Below are 21,182 nucleotides of genomic sequence, written 5' to 3'. Positions count from 1 at the left end.
ACTTAGAATTAAAACATTTTAAACAATTAAAAGCTAACTGATACTCTTGCTGGATGAGGTGGTGGCGCACACCTGTAATCCCAGCAACTCAGGAGTCTGACGAAGGGGAATCACAAGTTCAAAGCCAGCCTCAGCAGCTTAGCGAGGCCTTGTCTCAAAATAAAAAATAAAAAGGGCTGGGGATGTGTCTCAGTGGTTCACCTGGGTTCAATTCTGGGTACTTCCCCCCAAAAAAGTTCAATGATATTCTTAATTTTAGAAAAAGGATCAAGCATGAGAACCTCATTTGGACTTACCTATTTTTAACAACCTATGTTTCCATGAGTTAAGATAACTGTGTACCTGGGTAATATACTGATCACTTTTTATGAGCACTGTTTTCTTAAGCACCTCTGGATCTGATTTCTCCGTACTTGATGGATGGAAATCGGCTCTATGGAGTTCTGTCAATCTCCTGCATGTGTGTGTAGACTGTGAGGATATTCTAATACGCCGGAAATCAAACTGCTGCTGGGAAATGAGACGCTCTTGTCCTCCTCCAAGGGAGGTTCCCTGCTTTTTACTGTGGAGACAGGCACCTCCAGAATTGAATGGGAGAGACACTGGTGGGAATGCTTTACCTGCCTGGCTTCCTCAGGTGATCAGGAGAGAGGATCAGCCAAGCCTGGACTGAGACAGAAGAACTTGGAACCTCTGTGGACAGTGAGGGGCTTGAACTAAGGCGAAGGCATTCTATCACTCAGAGGAAGGGGCAGAGTCAGGACCCAGAGCTGGGTGAGATGGTCCAAGTGTACTTGACAGCAGCACTTAGGCCCCCAAAGACTGTAGGAAACATCTTGCAAGGTGGATGGGCTCAAACCTAAATCTGTGCTAGGTACTGTTATTGGCTGACCAGCGGCCGCATACTGACATTCACTTATTGGCATTTTATGTAGATGGGTCATTTCCCTTGTTTAAAAAATCCGTGTTGAGATTGTACTATTGTTGGAGATGCTGGAGCAGATACCTGGTCCCAAAGTCCAGCTCTGCATCTCACTAATGTGTGGCCTCTTGATTCACCTCTCTGAGCTTGCTGACATTTAGATTGAGAACAATAGTAGTGCTCACTCAGAGACTGGCAGAGCGTGGGTGTGATTAGCTAGTGTCTGTGAAGACTTAGCTCCCATCTAGCTATCAAGGCTGTTGTTCTACGGATGACCCAGGAGGGAGAGGGCTCAGGGGAGAGCTGGAGGGGCTTTGCCAGCACTCAATGGCGGGGCTTCCTCTCCCAGCACTGAAACCCCCAGCTGGGCCCACCAGGCAGAAGGCACCCAGTGGCACCTGGGCCCAATGCCTACTATTTCTTCCACCTTCTGCACTGGCTCCCTCAACTCCCCAGGGGCTAGGACTCCAACTGCGGATGTAGATACCTTCAGCTGCTGAAACTGGTGCTGCATTCTTTCTTGAGCCCTTTCAAACATGCCCTCGGCGACCTGCCGCTCCACTCCTCTTCTGAGGACATCCTTCATCCTCTCACATGCTTTTTTGCCAGTGATCTGAGCCGCCTCTGGAAAAGATGACAGCCATAGTCACACCACAGCTAGGACTTGCCAGGACTCTCTGGCATCAGAAAAATAAGTAAGCAAGAACGCAAAGTGTGTGTGTGCATGCACTTTTGTATGTAGGTATATGTACATACACATATAGATAGGTACACACATGCGCAAACACACACATACATATGTATATAAAATGCATTACATTAAAATATAACATCACTCACTATTTAGAAAACAAATCATTTGGAAAATGTAATAAATGAATTGAGCAGAAGCTTACTAACTGACCCCCAACAAAACAAACCAAGAAGGATCCTGAAAGTGGGCCCACAAACACTTAAAGGAAATTAAGAACAAGAGCCGGATACCAAGCAGCAGCGTGGAGAGTAGGGGGGGTTCCAGACAAGGGGAGGACAGAGGAACTGGGAACCACGGGGACAAAGGTCCCCGATCACCTCCCCCTGCACCCTGCAGTTATCTGATCTCCACGTGTAGCTGGAAAGTGTTACAGGACTTAGGATGCAGGAAGACTGCTCCAAGGACAGGGAGCCCCGGGACAGGATGCCAAAGGAGTGACAGGAAGACCCGAAAGGAAGAGGAAGCACTGTCCTCTGGAGCCCCACCTTCATAATAGGGCTTCAGGTCGTTCTGAATGGAGCTGGAGACAGACTCGTAGATCCTCCTCTTCCTTCTGAGGATGTGGCCTTCCAGGCCTCCCAGGATGGCGCTTATCTGAGAAGCCACGTGACACAGGCCTTCGGTGACATTTCTCTGGCAGAGGCAGGTCAGGTGTGCCCAGGTGTGGCCACACTTTCCCCTGCCTCTGTTCTGGTTGGCTGTGAGCTCCTCTAGACAGAACTCTGGCTCAAGCCTCTGAACGCCCCAGAGTGCTCCCACAGCGCCCAGTCCCTACAAACTACTCAGAAGTAGGTGCTGAGTTCGACCCAGGCATGGACAGGGTCCTAGCAGGGGCCAGAGGTATCAGCTATCTCCCTACTCTCGCCATGTGATCTGGACTGGTCCTGGAAGAAAGTGAGTCACAGACAGAGTCCTGAGTTCTCAAAACTAACAAGAGACCTGCAAAAACGTGACCGAGGTCTTTAAGCTTTGCTGCTTTGGATGCTACTTCATGGTACCGGCAAAAACGATAGAATTAGTGACAATATTACAAGGTGAGGCACATTGTTGTACCTCTAAGGACGCTTTGAAGGCTCTTCCTGGAAGCTGAGTCAACCCTACCACCTCAGCCTGCACCTCAGATGCCACACTGTGGGACAAAGCGTGCCGGTGTCTTACAACCTCCCTGGAGGTCCCAGGAGCCCTTATGTTTCCTAGGCCATCGCACCTCCTAGGAGGCACATCCAGACCCTGGACACTCCAGGGGTCCAAGTGCTGGAGAGACCGGCAGCCTTCAGCTCCTGCCAGGGAAGAAAGCCACTACCCACACTCACTGTGCTCTTCACTCTATAAGGAACTTACCTCCTGGATCAGGAAACGTTTTTTGTAGCTATCACACTTCCAGCCACTTCTTATCCCAATTTCTGCCATTTTCTCCTGCAGAGAATGCTTGAAAGCATCGATGTGAGGCATCAGCGCCGAATCGGCAGGCTTCCCAGCCCTACAAGAAAGCAAGACGGGCGTGAAACTGGCTGACGTCCTTTTATTCACTTTAAAGAGAAGAGAGAGGAAATCTGACAATGACCAAATTGCTATGATGTGCCAGGCGCTGTCCTGGGCCAGGCCTTTGGCCTAAAAACCAAGAAGGCAGTGTTAGGGTGCCGTGTACTGATGAGAAAATCAGGGCTCAGAGAAGGTGGCTGATATGTCTAAGGTCACACAGCGAGTAGGAGCAGAACCAGGCTTTGAACACTGCTTTAACCTCAAAACTCACTGTCCTCCTGTGACGAAGTGCTTTCACTTGAAAGAATCGGACTTGAACTACACTTTCAAAGACAGGTAAGATTTGGGGAAGAAAATGAAAGGGAAGTATTTCCCAGGGGACAATATTTCAGAATGTTCCAGGTGTAAGAAGCAGCAGATTATAGAGCACTCAGAGAGCATGGGCTTTAAACCCTAGCTCTCTACTCATGAATGGGGGCCCACTGCAGTTAGTCCTTCTGAATCTCCCTTTGTTCCTCTGTTAAGAGGCAGAAGCCCCGTGGTGGTGTTATCCAGCACATTTGATGAGATAATGCATGCGAATGCTTGGCACCGTGCCTGGGGCCTCTCAGTGGCTCTCAGCTTCCCCCATGTTGGCTCCAGCAGAGGGCTGGCACCAGGCAGCAGGGCAGTGCTAGGTCGGAAGGGCAAGTTGAAGGCTTAATGGCTCAATGCCATCCTAAGGAATTTGGAGACTCCTACAGAGCTGTCACCCGGGGCAGGATGGGGAACGTGGACTGGCATGATCCAAGAAGTGTTTACAGAAAGGTAGGGGCAGGGGCATGGGCACAGAGGAGGTCAGCAAAGGTAGGAGAAGGGTGGTGAACCAGGTGCAATTCGGAGAAGAATGAGGGAGACTGCTTCCCTGGGGGCTAGGAGAAGCTTTGTCTTTGGTAGGTCCACCCCCGGCCGCAGCTCATGCCATGTCTGTGAGCACACAACCTGTCTGAGACTCCATGAGCCACTTTTTCTTTTTGCATTCAGGGAAGGTTCGAAGGCCATGTGTTTGCTTAATTCCACGCTCTCCAATCAAAATACCCTGTCCTGGGCTCAGATCCCTAAGAAAACCATCCCCGCTGCATGTAGGAGAGACTTGAAAAATAATGGGAAACATAATATTAGTCTGAAAGCAACATCTCACTCCACCCCAGGTCACCAGGGGAGATGGTTAAGTCAACCAAACCAAGATCGCTTTTGTGTTTTGCCAAAGACGGAGCAGAGCGGCCCTCAAATCACAGTCCACTCTTTACTCTTCCAGATCCAGAGTCTCAATTCTTAAAACTGAGACTCTGGCTTGACGTTCTTCAGATTTTTATTCATGCAGGAGCAAGGTGAAAGACCATTTACCTAAAAATGCCTCCAAAAACAGGGTCAATCTGGTCATAGATGGGCTGAGTGACGGCTTGGTTCAGGTCGATTCTTGCCAGAGTCCTAGAGGCATAGATGCCATTCTTCAGGCAAACAGCTTTCAGGGTCTGGTGAAAACCTTGGTTCCCTTTGCTCCTCTAGAAAATTAAACGATGAATTAGCAGAGTCAGTTGGCATGAACTAGAAAATCGCAGAATCAGAACTGCATTGCCTCTGGCTAACGGTCATTACCAAGAACCACAGGAAGGAGTAGAAACACGGTCTTTAAACATGTCATCAAGCCAGACCGGGAGGACCCAGATCATACCTCCAGCAACGTGCCCTGGCCTCACTGGGACCACAACCCTCCCTTACAGCTCTTTATCTGGCAAGCCTCGTGGCTGGGCTCCTAGACCATCTGCTTGTGAGTGTCAGGAACAGTGTCTCACCCGTCTTCATGTCCTCCAAGCCTGCACTGACTTAGCTGGTACTTAATAAGTGTTTGTTAAATGAATGAAAAAAACGTGTTGTGACCCGAGAGTGGGTATGTGTCTTGGATTTCCTGAGGATAGTCCAAAGTTGGTATATTTTTTATTAAATAATTTATTAAACACTATTTGATTTGCATAACTTGGTGATATTTTCCCCAGGGAAACAAATTGACAAATGAGAGAAAAATTATAATAGTTAGAGCTATGAGCTAATCAAGTTTAGCCAGATAGTGATAAATAATAAGGAGAAAAGAAATGTTTGCTAAGATTGTGGTGGAGGGCCTTATCTTTAATCGATGATATGTGTTTGGAGGGAATATGTTTTAAGTGAAAGGCTGTATAGCATGATACAATTGTATAATATTCTCTCTCTACTTAATAACTAAAACATGAGCACACTCCAAAATTATTTTAAATGCATTCCAAAATCATTTTATTAAACCATATACTATCATGCAGACAAAGAATAATTCATTTTATCTTTCTCTAATTTTTAGACATTCAGGCTATTTCACTATGCTAAGTAAAATATCACGTTAGTATATAGTTGACTGCTCAAATTTCTGGGCACGAAAGCACATTGTTATCAAAGAGGAGCCCCTTGGGCAGGCCTGGGGTCAGAGAAAGCAGTCACTAAAGCAGCAGTGAGACAGGGGATGGTCCCTGGGAGGCCTGGAGATGGTTGGTGCCCCTCTCCTTCTCAGAGTGCCTCTCCTTTGTGCCTCATCTTCTGGGCACACTCTTGATCATCCACTCTGAGATCTGGATTCTTCCATCACCAGATGGAACCACTTCTCTCCCTGTAACTTAGCTATCTATTGCTGCAGGACGAAAACTACCTCAAAGAGTAGCTTAAAATAATAGTAAATGTTTATTATGGTTCTATGGGTCAGGATTTGGGATGCCGTGGCTGGCCACTCCTGGCTAGGGCTTCCCATGAGGGTCATCGGGGCTGGAGGATTTGCTCCCGAGGAGCACAGCTGGCAAGTCAGTGCTGGCTCTCAGCCCCGGGTAGAAGGCCTCAGCACATTGCTCCCTGGGCCCCTCCACACAGTGACTTGACTTTGGCACATGGAGGCTGGCCTCCCCTGAGCAAGTGATCCCAGAGGTCTCCAAAGGAGCTTCAGTGGCCATTGATAACCTAGCTCAGAAGTCACACATGGCATCTCTGCAGCATTCTCCTGGTCATAGAGACCAGCCTGCATCAAGGCGTGGGAGGAAAATCCACAAGGGGGGACAGCAGGAAGTGAGGACCTTTGGGTGCCATCTTGGAGGCTGTCTACTCCATGGTCAACACTGAATACCCTCAGTGTCCAATCCAGTGACCTTTCTTCATCCTAATTTTCCTTGATCCCTGGGAATATCTGATTTCCTTCTTAACAAGCTTTCCTACCTTGCTTTTCTTATTGGAAAATGAGGAATTTAAGTTACAGTTAGATCGATTCATCTGCAGGCTCCCAAAATGTGTCCTCCCGTGAACGTCCACCCTTCCCCTCCATTGCTCTGTCTATGGAAGTACCACTGATCTTTCAGGGATATTTCAGTCTAAGGTTGGAAAACCAATATCCTCATGAGGATGTAGGCCACAGGAGTGGTTGTGAGGGTTTACTAGGATAGTGTGCAGTGTCTGGTCCGGAGTGAGCCTTTTCCTCGTGTTTGCTGAATGAATGACCACACGCACACTACACCCCCAGCCAGGTGGGAGGCACCCCGCCCTCATTCTCCACCATCCAAGCCCTGGAGGCCTCCCTGCTGGCCCCAGGATCATCCGATTGAATTCACTTTCTCGCTCTTTGTTTCACACTAAAAGCATCTCCTGCTTTCTTGCATCCCCCTTGCAGCACATATTCTTACTGATCTGGATATCAAAACAGACTTTTACACGAAACACACAGGAAATAACACGTGGAGAGCAAGTATCACCAAGAGTGCGAAAAGGCTTACTGAAATGGAAGAGCCCCTCACACACCTTTTCAGGTATTTCTCACTGCTGACGTTCCCACTTTCCATCTCATTCAGAACAGCTACAACATGCCATCTGTGCCCTGCTCCTGGCCCTAGAGCCATCCTTGTGATTCTTGCCACATGGGCAGTGTCATTCATTACCCCTTACTCTTAGTGGGTGCCGTGGACTGAATTGCTCCTCTGGAAGTTCACGTATTGCAGTCCTAGTCTCTGATGTGACTATATTTGGAGACAGGGCCTTTCAGGTAGAGGCTAAAAATAAGCGAGGTCACAAGGGGTAGGGCCCCCAGTCAGTAGGACTGGTGTCCTCATAGGAAGGAAACACCAGCAGGGTGCGCAGAGAGGAAAGACCAGGCAAGGACACAGTGAGAAAGTGGTCGTCTAGGAGCAAGGAGAGGCCCTGGGAGAAACAAACCCAGCCAACTCCTGGATCTTGGACTTCCAGCCTCCCAGTCTAAGGAAGTCTGTTGTTGAGCTGTGCAGTCTGTGGTGTTTTGTTATGGCAGCCCAAGCAGACTACACAATGGGCCTCTTTCACCTCCTAGTCTCGGATAAACACTACCTTAGGCTTGTATTTTCCCTTAGGAACCCCAAACTGCTAGTTACGAAAGAAAACCACAATTTACACACAAGTAAGAGGTTACAAGATACTTTCTTCTTGTGTAATGTAATTGACTCTGACATCAATAGCTCAAGATAAGTAGGGCAAGCTCTTAGCATCCAGTTCTACAGAAGAAAAGAGTGAGAGGCTTTTTATGAACGTAAGGTCTTAAGTGGTTGGGCACCTTGCTCAGGTCTGGGTAGTAGATGTTTGGTGGAGGTGGCACTCAAAGCAAGATCCTTAGACCCTAAATTCCAACCCTGCCCCTGCTGAACCACAAACGTGCCCTGGTGCCCACATGCCCAGGCGAGCAGCCCCGCTCTGTGCTGGTGTACCTGCAATTTTCAATCTCTCTGACTCTCTTCTATCTCCTTGTTTCTTTTAAAAGCAAGGGGGTGATGTGAAAAGAGCTTGGGGATCAGGTTGATCTCGCAGGTAGCACAGGATTTCTGTGGAAAGGGTCACTCACCACCAGGCATGCCCCGAGGATGCGTCGGTAGGAAGTCCTGGCCACCCGGACCCCTTCTTGCAGAGGCCGCTCGATGTGGGCAAAGCACTGCTCAATGGCCCTCTCCAGCAGCTCTGTCCTCTCTTCCACAAATCTCCGCAGGCTGCTCAAGTGCAAATGTTCATTCTAGGGGCGAGGTCACAAGGAGCATCAGGCCAGCTACCAACACAAGATTAAGTTTGAGATCATTGCCTGGAGGTGACTTCCCCTTGCTGTCCCCAGAAGGCACCCCCTCAGTGCACAGACCTCCTTAGGCTCTGTGGGATTGGAGAGCAGAACAACAGATGCCCACTGAAGCTTATTTTGGGTGTAAAATTCACCAGGCTATTTGGGGAAGTCATTATCCAAATAGCAATCCAACTGTTACTAAAACAGATTTTTCCAATGGCATCTGACTTAACAAACATTGAATGGGCTTTCACAAAGCAGTTTTGAGAAGAGTATTTCTCTAGTGTTAATGTGTCTACAATCATTGGGGAATCATGAAATCCAAGGGTCTGGGATTCTGCATTCTAGCCAGCTCTCAGGTGAGCTGATCTTCTGGGTCCTTGAGACACTTTGAACAGCAAAGCTACAGGACCGTGGAAATAAAGTCATGGTTCCTTCTCCACAGAAGAGTGCAGTCTAGTCAGGGACAAAAATATGTAGCCACACATGCTTGACAATGGTTTGGTCAATGACGGAGGGCATACATGACAGTGGGCTAAGATTCTAGGACAGCCCAGGTGTGCAGGGTCTGCACCATCTAGGTGAGTACCCCTACACATTCACACAATGATGACATTGGCTAAGCATACCTGTCTCAGAGAGTATCCCTATCAGAAAGTAATGCCCACAAGGGCGTGACCACAAAGGCCAGCCTTGACTTTGGTTCTAAACTGGAACTCGTCCTATTGAGAACCTTGGTGCACTCCACAGTGCCTGCAGCAGGTGGAAGCCCCACTCCCTGGCTTGGCACTTCTGCACAGTGGGCACTCAGCAAACCCCTCCAGCACCACTGTCTTGTTTGCCTGACACATCTCCCCAGGTTCCCAGGTCCCTGTCCCTGGCTTGCTACCATTCACCCCACACACTGTCCCTCTTAGCCCTGTGCCCTTATACAAGAAATTCCCCTTTCTCATTCTTCAAGACAAGGCTCCAGTGTCACCTCCCTTATGATGCTTCCACTGCCCACCCCCCATCAGGGTTGGGCCCCTTCTGAGCTGCCCTCATGTTTGGTACCCTGCTGTGTGATGGCATGTCTCCCTCACCCCACCTGACTCCTTCCTGGACTAGGCACTAGCTGAAGGGACAGACTCTCATTGGTGTTTGTTTAATCCAGGGCATGGCATGGGGGGCACGATCCATGAACGTGTGCACAGTGAACCAGAGATATGGAGAAGATGCTAGATAATGCAGGATTTAAATTCTATTCCAAACAGATGGAAATAGCTGTGGGGTGGATGTGCGACCTCACACAGATGGCTGACTCCCCTGCCTGTCAACAGCATCATCTTCAGAGCAAGTGAACCAAGCTGGCTGATGGTGGAAACAGCCTCTCACTCCACAGCTTGAGGGCGCAGGCTGTAGACCTCCCAGTGCACCTGGGGATTCTCCTAGACTTAACTAGTGAGGATTCAGTAAGCCATAACTTTTTTTTCCTGGATATCCTTTATGTTCTTAAGAATTTGTGGGGTTGCTGGTGATCAAAATGAAGTAAGAGGTCATGGAAAGAAAGCCTCGCATCTCACCATAAATCCCCACTGATTAAGCATAAGAAGGGAAAGAGAGGGAAGAGCTGGGTGTGAGAGAACAGTAACAAGGGGGGAAGCCTGGCATTTGGTGTGAATAAATTCAGGGCTCATGAGACAGGGAGGCCTCATAATCAACTTCCTATTGATTTTTAGAAGCAATGATGGCTCATTTAAAAGCACTAACTACCCAACTCTAAACTTTGGGTTTGGATCACAAACTTGAAGAAATCATCAATTATGTACATTTTTAGACTTGACTTTTCAGAAGTCAAAGGCACTGACAAAGCTCTTGCCTTCCAACTTTCCATCAAAGAATCAACACCAAGATCAACGTCAGAGGCCCAGGAATTTTGAGGAAAGCTGCCGGCCTCTCCGTGAGGAGGCCATCACAGAGGCCAAGCAGCCTCGCCCCCCTGTGTCTTCCATGGCCTGGCTCTGGCCATAGAGATGGGCGTGAGCCCCTAGGCAGCTGCACCTGAGTTAGCAGAGAACACGTGGGCAGGGCACTTGCAGGTTTGACTGTAAAATGCCCTGTCCTGCATTTACAAATAAACCAACCACACACAGCACCATAGCTGATTTGTTTTCCATCAGCACTTCCAAGAGCAATCTTGTGCTGGGCAGAGAGGCAGCTGTCACCCTGAAGAACTTTCCAGAAAGATGGAAGGTAAAACCCTTCCTCAACTATTTCAGAGCATAAATGTCAAATTAGAAAATCTCAGATTTCGGGAGTTGTGCTTTTGTCTCACACAGCTAGGCCAAAACAAAGCACACCATGTTCGATGAAAGAGACAGCGAATGCTGCCCCGTGTGCCGCTGTTTATCCAGCTCTTTTCCAGTGCAGGCCTGTGGCCAGACTGCAAAGCTCTCCAGCTGGCATCGCTTATATCCCACGGAAGTGGGTCTCCAGGACCCACCCCTCCTGGCAGCCGCAGCTCATCCCAGACTGGCTTTGCCTGCTCCAGGACCAGCCCCTTGACCTCTCACAGGACCTTTCTTGGCCCTTCCCAGTTCGGGCACAGCAAGAAGTCAGACACCTTGATTATGCAGACCTGACAGGTGAGAGCAAGGTGGAATAAATAAGGACCAACCAAGTGGGAAAGGCCATGGCTGCTTACTCCCCTGGCTGAGGGAGGGGGCAGCTCCAGGCCTTGGATTTGGCAGAGACCCCGAGGCAGGCCAAGGGGAGGGAGAGCTTGATGGTGGAGGAGAGGGAAGGCTGCGGGTGTGCCCTCGGCGGAGGCTGTTGGCCTAGGAGGCGGGAGGCCTGACATCCATGTGATTGCTTAGGGTCTCACTGGCTTTCTCTAGCTGGCCCTAAGTTGCAAGCAGGGATAAGGATTAGAGGAGCTTTTGATCAAGTAGTGGCCTTTAGGCACTGACTGTGACAGTCAGTGTGTGGCTTCCTGGCTCACTGCTAGAGCTGGCAGTGTGACCTCCTGTAAGTCTGACTTAGTGTACAAGACCAGCTTCCTGGCCTGGTTATTATAGTGGCCGGCTGGGCAGCTTCTGCAGGGTGTGGGGTGCAGTCATTTTTATATATGGTCTGCTGTTGTCTGTGTATTCAGTCTCTTATAAAGAAACAAAGTGGTTGCTTTGATTGATTAAAGGAAGGGATTGTTTTCCATCTATAACTCTCCCAAGCCTCTAATTTAGTAGCTTATCCCTCTCATGTTAGGGTTTTTAAAAAGTCATCCATCAGAGAGATAAATTTGTTGCCATGAGAAATGTAACTTTTCTCTGGCCATTCAAAGGCCTTGCATTCTAGACGGGGAAGATAAATGCCTGAACTTTGCTGAAACCCACGGACAGATGCGTTGTGTTTGGGCTCTGTGTACAGACGTGGCTCTCCAAGATAGCCAAGAGTCATCTGCATTCCATGGAAGTCTCCCTCTCCATCCCGCACAGACTCCTCCATCCTGCTTGGGTCTTGGGAGAAGTGGAAAGCTACCACAGACTGCTTTTACATTTTCCGCTCGGCCCATCTGTCCATTTTATCCAAATATTAGGGTTAGAACCCTTTCATTATCTTTTTGTCCCCTTAGATTCTCTGGGCTTTGTCTCTTCCTCATCATAGTTTTCTAATAGGCAAAGGGAATGTTCTGCCCAGGTGGAGGGAGAGAACGGACGGCCCAGGCGACTTCCATACCGGCAGGTTTTCTGTGGAGTTGAAGCTGTCTGTGAGGAGCAGTAGGCCAAAGGCTTCGGTAACATACTTGGTCACCATCCTCCTCTTCTCGTCCAAGAGCCTTTTCCTGATGTATTCTCTTAACTTGGGGATTTCTGGAATTACAGACGGCACAGACAATTTTAAAAGGCCAAGTTTGCATGGAACAGAATTCACACACATGGAAAGATCAGTTGGCCCTTGCAGCTGGCTGCCTCCTCAACCAGTTTTCTGAAAGACATTTTTTCTCGTCTGGGATCAACAACAGTGAAAGGTGACTCAGCCATGGTGAATATTAATTTGGTTTAGCTATTCAAAATAAAATTCATAGAAAAGTACAGACTGGCTATAAACAGAATGGGCATTTTTCTTTGGGTTGGCATTCATTGCAGAGTTGAAGGAAGGGCGCTTAACTCTGTGGTTCTCCTAGGTTTTTCTACCTAAGCCAGGTGACCCTTAACATCAGAACACCCAAGCTTGCTGTAGCAAGCAACAAGAACCTCCGACGTGTGGGATTTTAGGCAGAACATGTCTTTGTCCTAACCCTCTGTTAGGGTGTGTGTGTGTGTGTGTGTGTGTGTGTGTGTGTGTGTGTGTGTGTGTGTGTGTGTATTAATAGATACAGAACTGGAAAGCTGGAGAAAATTTTTCCTGTGGCACAGAAATTTCTAGAACAGGTTATTCAGAGTGCCAAACTTAGTCTTAAGAATTTTAGTGATGGGATAAGGAATATAAATTACCAGTTTCCTCCTCGGTGAGGAGGGTCTTCTGCCAGTACTCCTGGGCGCTGACTGTGTACACCAGATCCGAGGTTTCCAGAGCCTTGGAGTCCGCCGGCAGTTTTCTCTGAAGTGAGAGGCACACAGGAAACAGAGTAAGTCACCGTGGCATAGGAAATGCGGCACAGCCCTCCCGAGAGCCTTTGGCAAGTTTCAGCTCACCCACCTTCAGTTCTGTCAGAGCCCTGGAAGGGACAAGCCCTATCCTAAATGTCCTGTGTTGCCAGCGTCCACTCCTCAGGTCAGAGGTTGTGAGGAATTCACTGCATTGGAGCTAACCCCTTGGGAGTTAAAAATATCAACTCTTGTGGGCTGGGAAAGCACTTGCCTAGCATGTGTGAGACACTGGGTTCGATCCTCAGCACCACATAAAAAATACATTAATTAAATAAAGGTATTGTGTCCACCACAACTAAACATTGTTTTAAAAAATTAATTCTCAAAGGAGATGTACACAGAAAATGGTTCAAAAGTGTATGTGAGTGTTCAGAGGGGGGAAAATACTAGGATCCTTTTTGGAAAAAGAAGCCTGGGGAACACAGGGCTGGGAATGTGGCTCAGTGGTGGAGCATGTGCTGAAACTGTAAGAAGCCCTGGGTTCCATTCCCAGCCATCACCCCATCCATCCATCAATCAATAAGTGAGTAAAAAGCCCACCACTGGCAGCGGCCGACTGGCACGTGGATTCCCAACTCTGCTTCAGCAATAGCACATTGGTAGCTTGGTATTGGCAATGGCAAGAGGCTTTACACCATAGAAATTGGCAAATGGAACAAATCAGAGTTTTTGCATGTTTTGCTAGCTGTTGTTTGAACACAGAGCTGATTTTTAAACATTTCCCAGTACAACACTAAAAAGTGAAAGTTTCTTATCCAGGTGGTTAGTGAATAATCATATAAAATAATCATTTTAATATAGAGTAATGTTTAAGTATACATGATGGTTTTAAATGTCAAGGAATTAAGAATTATGTGAGAAAAAATTTATCATTAGCAAAATATCATCACCAGAAGTCACACTAGAATCACATGTAAATTTTGTTCCATAATCTTCCATTCTTCTTATTTGAAAGAAAAAAGTAGAAGGTGTGCATGGGTACCTGGGAGAGGTGGAGGATGGGACAGCTGTCAGTCTCTTTCTGATATAAAGGTATGACAGCACTGAGTGGAGGTGCTCTGGTCCTCTGGGACTGGTGAGAAGCCAAACCTCTGGCAACTTTAAAACACACTGGTAACACGTTTCGCCAAACCCCCCCGTGTTGTGGGTTGAATCCTGGCCTCCCAAAATTTATATATTAAGGTCCTACATTACCAGTACCTTGAAATTCACCTTTTAAGGAAACCGAGTCATTGCAGATGAAATTAATGGAGATGTGGTCCCACTGGAGTGGGGTGAGCTCCTAACCCAATAAAACTAGTATCCTTACAAGAAGAGGAAATCTGGCTACAGATGTACATCAGTCACACACTGGGAGTCCATGTGACAGCTGAAGTTGTGCCACCCCAAGGCAAGGAACCACCAGAAGCTGGGAGACAGGCCTGGCACAGACTCACCCTTGGGCCTTCAGGGAGCACAGCCCTGCCAATCCCTTGATTTTGGATTTCTGACTTCCAGAACTGTGAGAGAACAAACTTCTGTTGTCCCAAGTCACACATTTTATGGTACTTTGTTATTGCAGCCCTAGCAACTGACACATTACACACGCGTCACTATACTTGGTCACAGCTATACCTATCACCCTCCCTCCAATGAGCTGGGCATGTTGTTGGTGCGACTCTATTTATATGCTATTTAAAATGTCTTCAAGGAGATTATATTAGAATTCAGCATTGAAATGTATTTACAATGAAGGCCTGGGAACAGAAAAGTGAAGACTACACTTGATACTAGTGAAAAATACACCGCTGGTTCGTGAACTACACCTTGATTCCAAGTTTTCTTGCAGGCAACACTAGCACCTCCTAAGACCTAGGAAAGGGAGACACCTCATGTGAATGAAGCCAGGTTATGTTTTGGTACTGAGATAGGTGAAAAGTGACTACTGCCTGTCACACACCCAGCCAAAAAATTTTTAAGACCAAAATTAGGAGGAGGCAGGTCAATGGCCTGAGAAAAAATCCCAGAGACCCACAGTAGAGTGTTCTTAAAAGAAATGCAGCATCCCTAGTGCTCCTGAGGGTATAAAGGATGAGGAGGAGGGTTTAGAGGGGAAAGAACTTGGAGTTAAGACTTGACCTAGATGAGTTGGACTCTTAATGAAAAAGTGGTGAAAAAAAATACCTTAACCAATATATTTTACTGTTTTTTGTTTTGTGTTGGGTACTGGTGAGCTAGTATTCAGCTTTTTAAAATTTTTTACTTTGAGACAGAATCTCACTATGTTACTTAGGGCCTTGCTAAGTTTCCAAGGCTGGTCTTGACTTGCCATCCTCCTATCTCAGCCGCCGGAGTCACTGGGATTACAAGTGTGTGTCCCTGCACCTGGCTGTTTTCATTATATTTAGTGCACAAGAGTAAAAATTATCTTTAAAAATCATGTTAAAGAATTAATATTGCTCTTTTGATAACATAAAATAAAAATCTAATAACAAAGCATTATATCATAATTCATTGCATTTTTTTTCTTTTCTAAAAATATAAAACAATGGTATGCCTTAAAACTGATAATGTCTTAGAATTTTTTTTGGAACATGAATATTTGCTTCCCAGGAGGCTATGAGGAAGCTTGCAGCCTGAGAAGGTGTAAAAATAATTATAAAGGTGATAATGAAATGAGTCAAACCCGTTGTATAAGTTATTTTATGTTGAGCTTTAGAAATGCTTTACAAATACAATGATCTGTGTATATTGCACCTGCTTTTAAAGGTATTTGAAGGACAAAAGCTTGTGCTTACAGTTTACAGTGTTTTCAGAAATATAATTTGATATAAACATGGTATAATTTTATAAAGAATTCAAATCTATCCACCTCTATATGCTGACGGAGCATTAATCAAAGTAAGAATTTTAGCACAAAAAAATCGAGTAAGATCTGTAAGGTGAGCTTAAAGGCTCCTGATTATTTTGACAGTTTTATGTAAATGATTTCAATCAGGCAACCTGTCATTTATGCACAACATACTATGAGCTGAATGAACCAGGGAATGACCAGTTTTGTTCGCATTGCAGGAGTAACTGCAGGAGTGGCTTGTGATGCTGGGACCTGAAATGCCCTCTTACAGGCAAGGGGGCCCCTTTCTGCTCTCCCCAGCACAGTGTTTCCTCCACAGTGAGCTACTCTGGCAGGTAGTTGCACTTGCCTAATGGAGATCCCTGGTCCGCGATTGTTCTGAGTGTGCCCAGGAAGTCTCTGTGTGCACGGGGTCCTCTCAGAGCCAGCCACAGGCCAGGGAGGCACAGGGCACATGCTGTGAGGCCATCAGGACTGGCCTCCACACACTCCTCATCGCACACATTAGGAAAGGCCGTCTTCCGGACTTTGCTTGGATCTCTAAAACTTTCAAATGTCAAATCTAATGATGGTTCTCTCCTGGAGTCTAGGAAATTCCACAGGTCCACTGTGGGGGGATAAGGGAAAGTTTTTCCTAGGTTTATCTGGTAAAAAGACAGTGTTAAATCCTATATTTTTCTTTTTTTAAAATGCTAATATTATTTTTTTCCTAGTAAATTTAAATTTCTATTTCAAATGTTTACTAGAGAACAGACTTTCTTGATAAAATGAAGCAGATCATTTTGGATGCTTTGGACTGAACATTTGTATTTGCTAAAATCCATACATCAAATCCTAGCCCCAAGGGGATGGTTTCAGAGGAGGCCTTTGTGAAGTGATTAGGTTGTGGGGTGGAGCCCTCTGGAATGGGATTAGTGCCCTCATAAAAGAGGCCCCAGGGGGCCTCTGCATGCTTTCCACTGTGAGAGGACACAGCCAGACACCAAATGTGCCAGCCCCTTGATCTTGGACTTCCCAGTCTCTGTGAGAAATGCGGGCGCCTCTGTGGTTGTGAATCATCTACTCCATGGTGTCTGTCAGAGCGGCCCAAATGGACTAAGGAATATGTGAGTCTCAAAAGGTTTGGAGAAAGGGTGTGAGAGCAGATCACCTTCCATCTAGCACCAGAGCGAGTACCGCTCTGAATAGCAGGAGGGGAAATGTGTGTAGAACATTGTGTGTGTATGTGTGTGTGTGTGTGTGTGTGTGTGAGAGAGAGAGAGAGAGAGAGAGAGAGAGAGAGAGAGATTTCCCTCTCCTTTTCTCTTGGCTGCCCAGCTTCTGGAACCAGGAGCTGGCACAGCCCACAGCAATCCAGCTTCAGATCCGAGCATGAGGAATGCTCATGACCTTGTAACTTGCAGCCAGTGAGGGATTTTTAGTCCCTGTCTAAGACTTGGAAACTTGAGCCCTTCCCTTCCTCACTCTCTTCTTCCCCCCTCCTCACCTCACTGGCCCTCTTCTGATGCCTTCAGACCCCCATTTGATCTACAAGCTCTTTCCTTACTGTTTATAATTTTCATTTTTATAATTTAAAAAATATTGACCTATAGCTACATGAATGACTGCCTTGTAGTCAGCCCACTTCTTCCTCATATTTTCTTCCTCATATTTCCTATGATTAAGATTAAATTTGCTCCAAGTGAAGGCATGCAGTACAAGCAAAAGCTTCACAATTGTTCAAACAAACATCGTGGCTGGAGTCAGGCGCAGTGGTGCACACCTGTGATCCCAGCAAAGGGAGGCTGAGGCAGAAGAATCTCAAGTTCAAGGCCAGCTTGGGCAACTTAACAGGACCTTCTCTCAGAGTAAAATAAAAAGGCCTGGAGGTGTAGCTCAGTGGTAGAGCACTGGCCTAGTATGTATAAGGCCCTGGGTTCAATCCCTAGTAATAAAAAAAAAGAAAAAAAGGAACTGTGGTTGGAAAATTCAGGCTTTACCTGGCCACCCAAGACGTGGGTTGCGCACCTAAACTTGCATCCCTCAACAAGAAATGTAGCTTCCCCAGGAGCCAAGCACTGCTGCACAGACCTTCACTCCTGCACACTGAGTGGCCATGTTTATTAGCAAAGAACTGTTAGGAACTGTGCCTTGAAGTATTTTATATTTCCAGTTTCAGAAATAATATGATTAGATCCCCATAAAATGGGTATTTCTTTAATGCCAACAAGACCAGAAGATTAAGAACAGCTTTGCTGAGTTATCACCTCATGAAGGCTGGCATTTGATTGCTTGGCAGAAGGCTTTGGCTCAAATATGTGGCCTTATCATCCTGAACCAGAAACAAAAGCTCTGAGTTTCTTAAGTCCACGTAGTACAGGCAACATTTCCTGCCTCAATGGCATTGAAGTCACAATGCAGAAAGCTATTGAATACAGAGATATTGACAGCGGTCAAACATTTTACTGTTACGGGCCAGGCTATATGGGCAATAACCAAACAGATTCCGTTTTACCCTGAAACTCCACATCATGCAAGAAATGCTTCTCCCAGGAAAAACCCCTCCTCTGTATCCATCAACAGTTGCTAAGCATAGCATGTTTGTCAACACAAAATGACTATTCTTATACAATGTAAAAGTGTTCCCTCTTTGGTTCCCGTTTTTCTTGGACAATGTACCCTGTCAGAGATTGATTGTCTAGATGTTAGTAACCATTTTTTAACTTGTACACAACTAGGGATGTTTTGGTCCACTCTCTTTTCTGCTTATGATTTTAGACCTCATGATGTTTGTTTATGGTTTTGAATTCTAGCAACAGCCACTGACGCTTTAATATGATTTTGGACCTATTCTGGCAGGTTTACTGTGGTTTTTGTACATTTCATCTGAAAATTAGTTTAAGTTTTATAGCTGTCTGAGACTGCTATAATAAGAAGTTTTGTGTTTACAGCATTTTAGTGACAACAGAGCAAAAATAAAAGGTGTACTCAAACCCTGAAAGGGGGTCAAAGGGTATAGACTTGCAGCCTACCCCTTGGCCTGCCAGCTGGTGGATCTGGACCACCAACTGGTGAATAAAGTTTCCTTCTCCTGCTTTAAGATGGACTTGGTGATTTATTGCAATCTCACCTTAACATTACCACTGAGCCTAGAACTGAAGATTTGGTTCTGGCAAATCCATATCATCTGACATAGTTTATGGTGTTTTGTTTTTTTTTTAAATTGGTTTCAGTTTTATAGCTGAGACTGCATAATAAGAAGTTTTATGTTTACATAATTTTAGTGACAAAATAGCAAAAATAAATTAAGAAATCACAGAGTCCACAGAATGATTTTTCAAGCTGGGGAAACAGTGCTGGCCTCATCTCCCAGGACTCCCTTTACTGAGCTGTTCAAAACTACCTGCATGAAGCCAAACACAGTGACCAATGTCCACATGTTCTTACCTGTTCCCTGAGCACGCCTTCCGCTCTGTCTTATCCTGACTAAAGACTATTGGTTCTTTAAGATTCTGCTCAAGAGGCCGGGACATTTTCCCAGGACCACCCCTACCTACTATCCATGTGAGTGGATATCTTTCCCGAGTTCCCACAATGCTCCATAATTCCTCCTTGAGCACCTCAAACTGGATGGGGATCCCTGACTTACTTGGAACATCTTTCTCAATAGACAATGTCCTCATGCAATTTTTCCAAGAGTCATAGAGACAGATATGATGGATCCCCATTTTATAGATGAGAAAGCGGAAGCGTAAAAGGTAATGTCACTTGCCTCAGGTCACAGAGACATTGAGGAGTAGGACTGAGTTGAAGTTCAAATTGTCCACTCCAAAGTTATGACCCTGCTACCATGCAGGACCAAATATACATCTGTTTCTCAAAATCTGGTGAAGCACAAAAATGCATAGGAAAATTGGTAAGCTCACCTTCAGTTTTTCCTTGAGATTTCTACTCCTCTGTTGCTTTATCATTTCATTTCTTTCCAAAACAGCCTCTCGCTGACTTTGAACAGCTTGCTAGATAGTAAAAAGAAATAAAAGAATGCAAAGAAGCCAGCATTTCCAATCGTGATGGCGGGACAGGTTGCACGATAATGGGGCCATCTTCATTTGGCCCAGTCACATCCGTATATATTAATATTATGTAGTATCAGGCATAAAAAAGTATTATTTAAAAACAACTGGTCCATACTTACATTTCCCAGCTTTCTTTCCCTGAAATAAAATCAGAAAAATGCACAATTACTGAACTTCCATCATGTGACCCAGCAGTCCTCTAACTTTCCCTGAAAGCAGTATGGTCTGCCACCTCGGTGGCTTTGTATAAGTTCCTTGGTCCAAAGGCCCCTCTTTTTGTTTTGTTTTGTTTTGTTTTGTTTGATACTGGGGATTGAGCCCAGGGTTACTCAACCACTGAGCCACATCCACATCCCTTTTTTCTTTTTTTTCTATTTTATTTAGAGAGAGAGGGTCTCACTGAGTTGCTTAGTGCCTTGCTAAGGTGCTGAGGCTGGCTTGGAACTCCCAATCCTCCTGCCTCAGCCTCCTGAGCTGTTGGGATGACTGGTGTGCACCACCATGCCTAGCAAAGCCTCTCTTCTGATCTACCTCCAGTGTCCATTTGGAAAACAGTGCCTTTATTTCTCAATGCCCTTTGCGAAATTTCCTGTGACCTCCCTCCCAGTGCCAGTCACAAGGCAGTCCTCTCAGGCTGGGGTCACACAGCTCTGCTTGTCCTTCTCATACAACCTTCAACCCTCTTTGAGACTGTAAGCCAGAGATGGGGCAATCCGCAGCCCACCATGGCGTTCAATAAACAGTTACTGAATCTGATTAAATTCTGTTTAGGTTTAGTGTTGGCATTGGGAAGGGGGAGCTTGAGACACTACTCGTTGATGAGGGGAGGGTGGGTGGGAAGGAACTGCAGAGAAGAAAAATGAAGTTGAAATTCCAAGGGAGACCAAGTGACTTCCTGGAGCGGCAGACTTGAGTTTCAGAGGGCCTGGGGGAGACCGTGGAGGGGGCAGGCGAAGAAGCTCTTGTGAGAGCAGCGAAGCACCCACAAGGTTGCATGGTGACCACATGTTAGTGTGCCCAGGGCATCGCAGTGCACACCCACCCATCCTCTGTTGGTCCACCTTTCACCCAAAGTGTCTCAATATGGAAGATAAGGTGCAGTCTCCGCAGTCATTCGGGGATCAGAGATCTGCATGCAAGCCCACCTCTGTTAATCCCCACCAGGCTCCATGTTGCTCACCTTTCATTCTTCGCGGTTAGACTGTAACTCTCAGAGAACACTTTCACTTTGGGCCAATGTTCTAAAACTTTAAGGGCCTTTTGCAGATGAGTTAAAAAAAAAATCTCAGGAGGAGAAAAATCTGAAACAGAACCTAATCCTTCAAAGCTGTACCAGGCCAGACAGTTTTACACAATGGACTCCTAGTTGTGGGGCATCTACAAGTTCCA

General features: G+C 46.3%; 1 protein-coding gene across 6 annotated transcripts in view; it reads right to left on the bottom strand.

The window, feature by feature from the left end:
- Positions 1 to 21,182, bottom strand: part of Nuggc (nuclear GTPase, germinal center associated) — a 47,709-nt gene that overhangs the window by 4,692 nt on the left and 21,835 nt on the right. For 2 of the 6 annotated variants that reach the window (XM_078030835.1, XM_078030834.1), the window contains exons 9-18: positions 19,913 to 19,931; positions 19,644 to 19,733; positions 14,342 to 14,404; positions 12,750 to 12,855; positions 11,992 to 12,125; positions 8,071 to 8,235; positions 4,545 to 4,702; positions 3,018 to 3,156; positions 2,162 to 2,309; positions 1,410 to 1,546 (exon numbers count right to left, since the gene is read on the bottom strand). In XM_078030835.1, coding sequence (XP_077886961.1) covers positions 1,410 to 1,546; positions 2,162 to 2,309; positions 3,018 to 3,156; positions 4,545 to 4,702; positions 8,071 to 8,235; positions 11,992 to 12,125; positions 12,750 to 12,855; positions 14,342 to 14,404; positions 19,644 to 19,733; positions 19,913 to 19,931 — 1,159 coding nt within the window. The remainder of the gene's footprint in view (positions 1 to 1,409; positions 1,547 to 2,161; positions 2,310 to 3,017; positions 3,157 to 4,544; positions 4,703 to 8,070; positions 8,236 to 11,991; positions 12,126 to 12,749; positions 12,856 to 14,341; positions 14,405 to 19,643; positions 19,734 to 19,912; positions 19,932 to 21,182) is intronic. The other 4 variants (XM_078030836.1, XR_013430182.1, XM_078030837.1 and 1 more) reach the window with 4 other exon arrangements.

This window comes from Ictidomys tridecemlineatus, chromosome 14 (genome assembly GCF_052094955.1).
Source record: "Ictidomys tridecemlineatus isolate mIctTri1 chromosome 14, mIctTri1.hap1, whole genome shotgun sequence".
NCBI lineage: Eukaryota > Metazoa > Chordata > Mammalia > Rodentia > Sciuridae > Ictidomys > Ictidomys tridecemlineatus.
The sequence above is the reverse complement of the archived record's forward strand: the minus strand, read 5'-3'. Positions and strand labels throughout refer to the sequence as shown.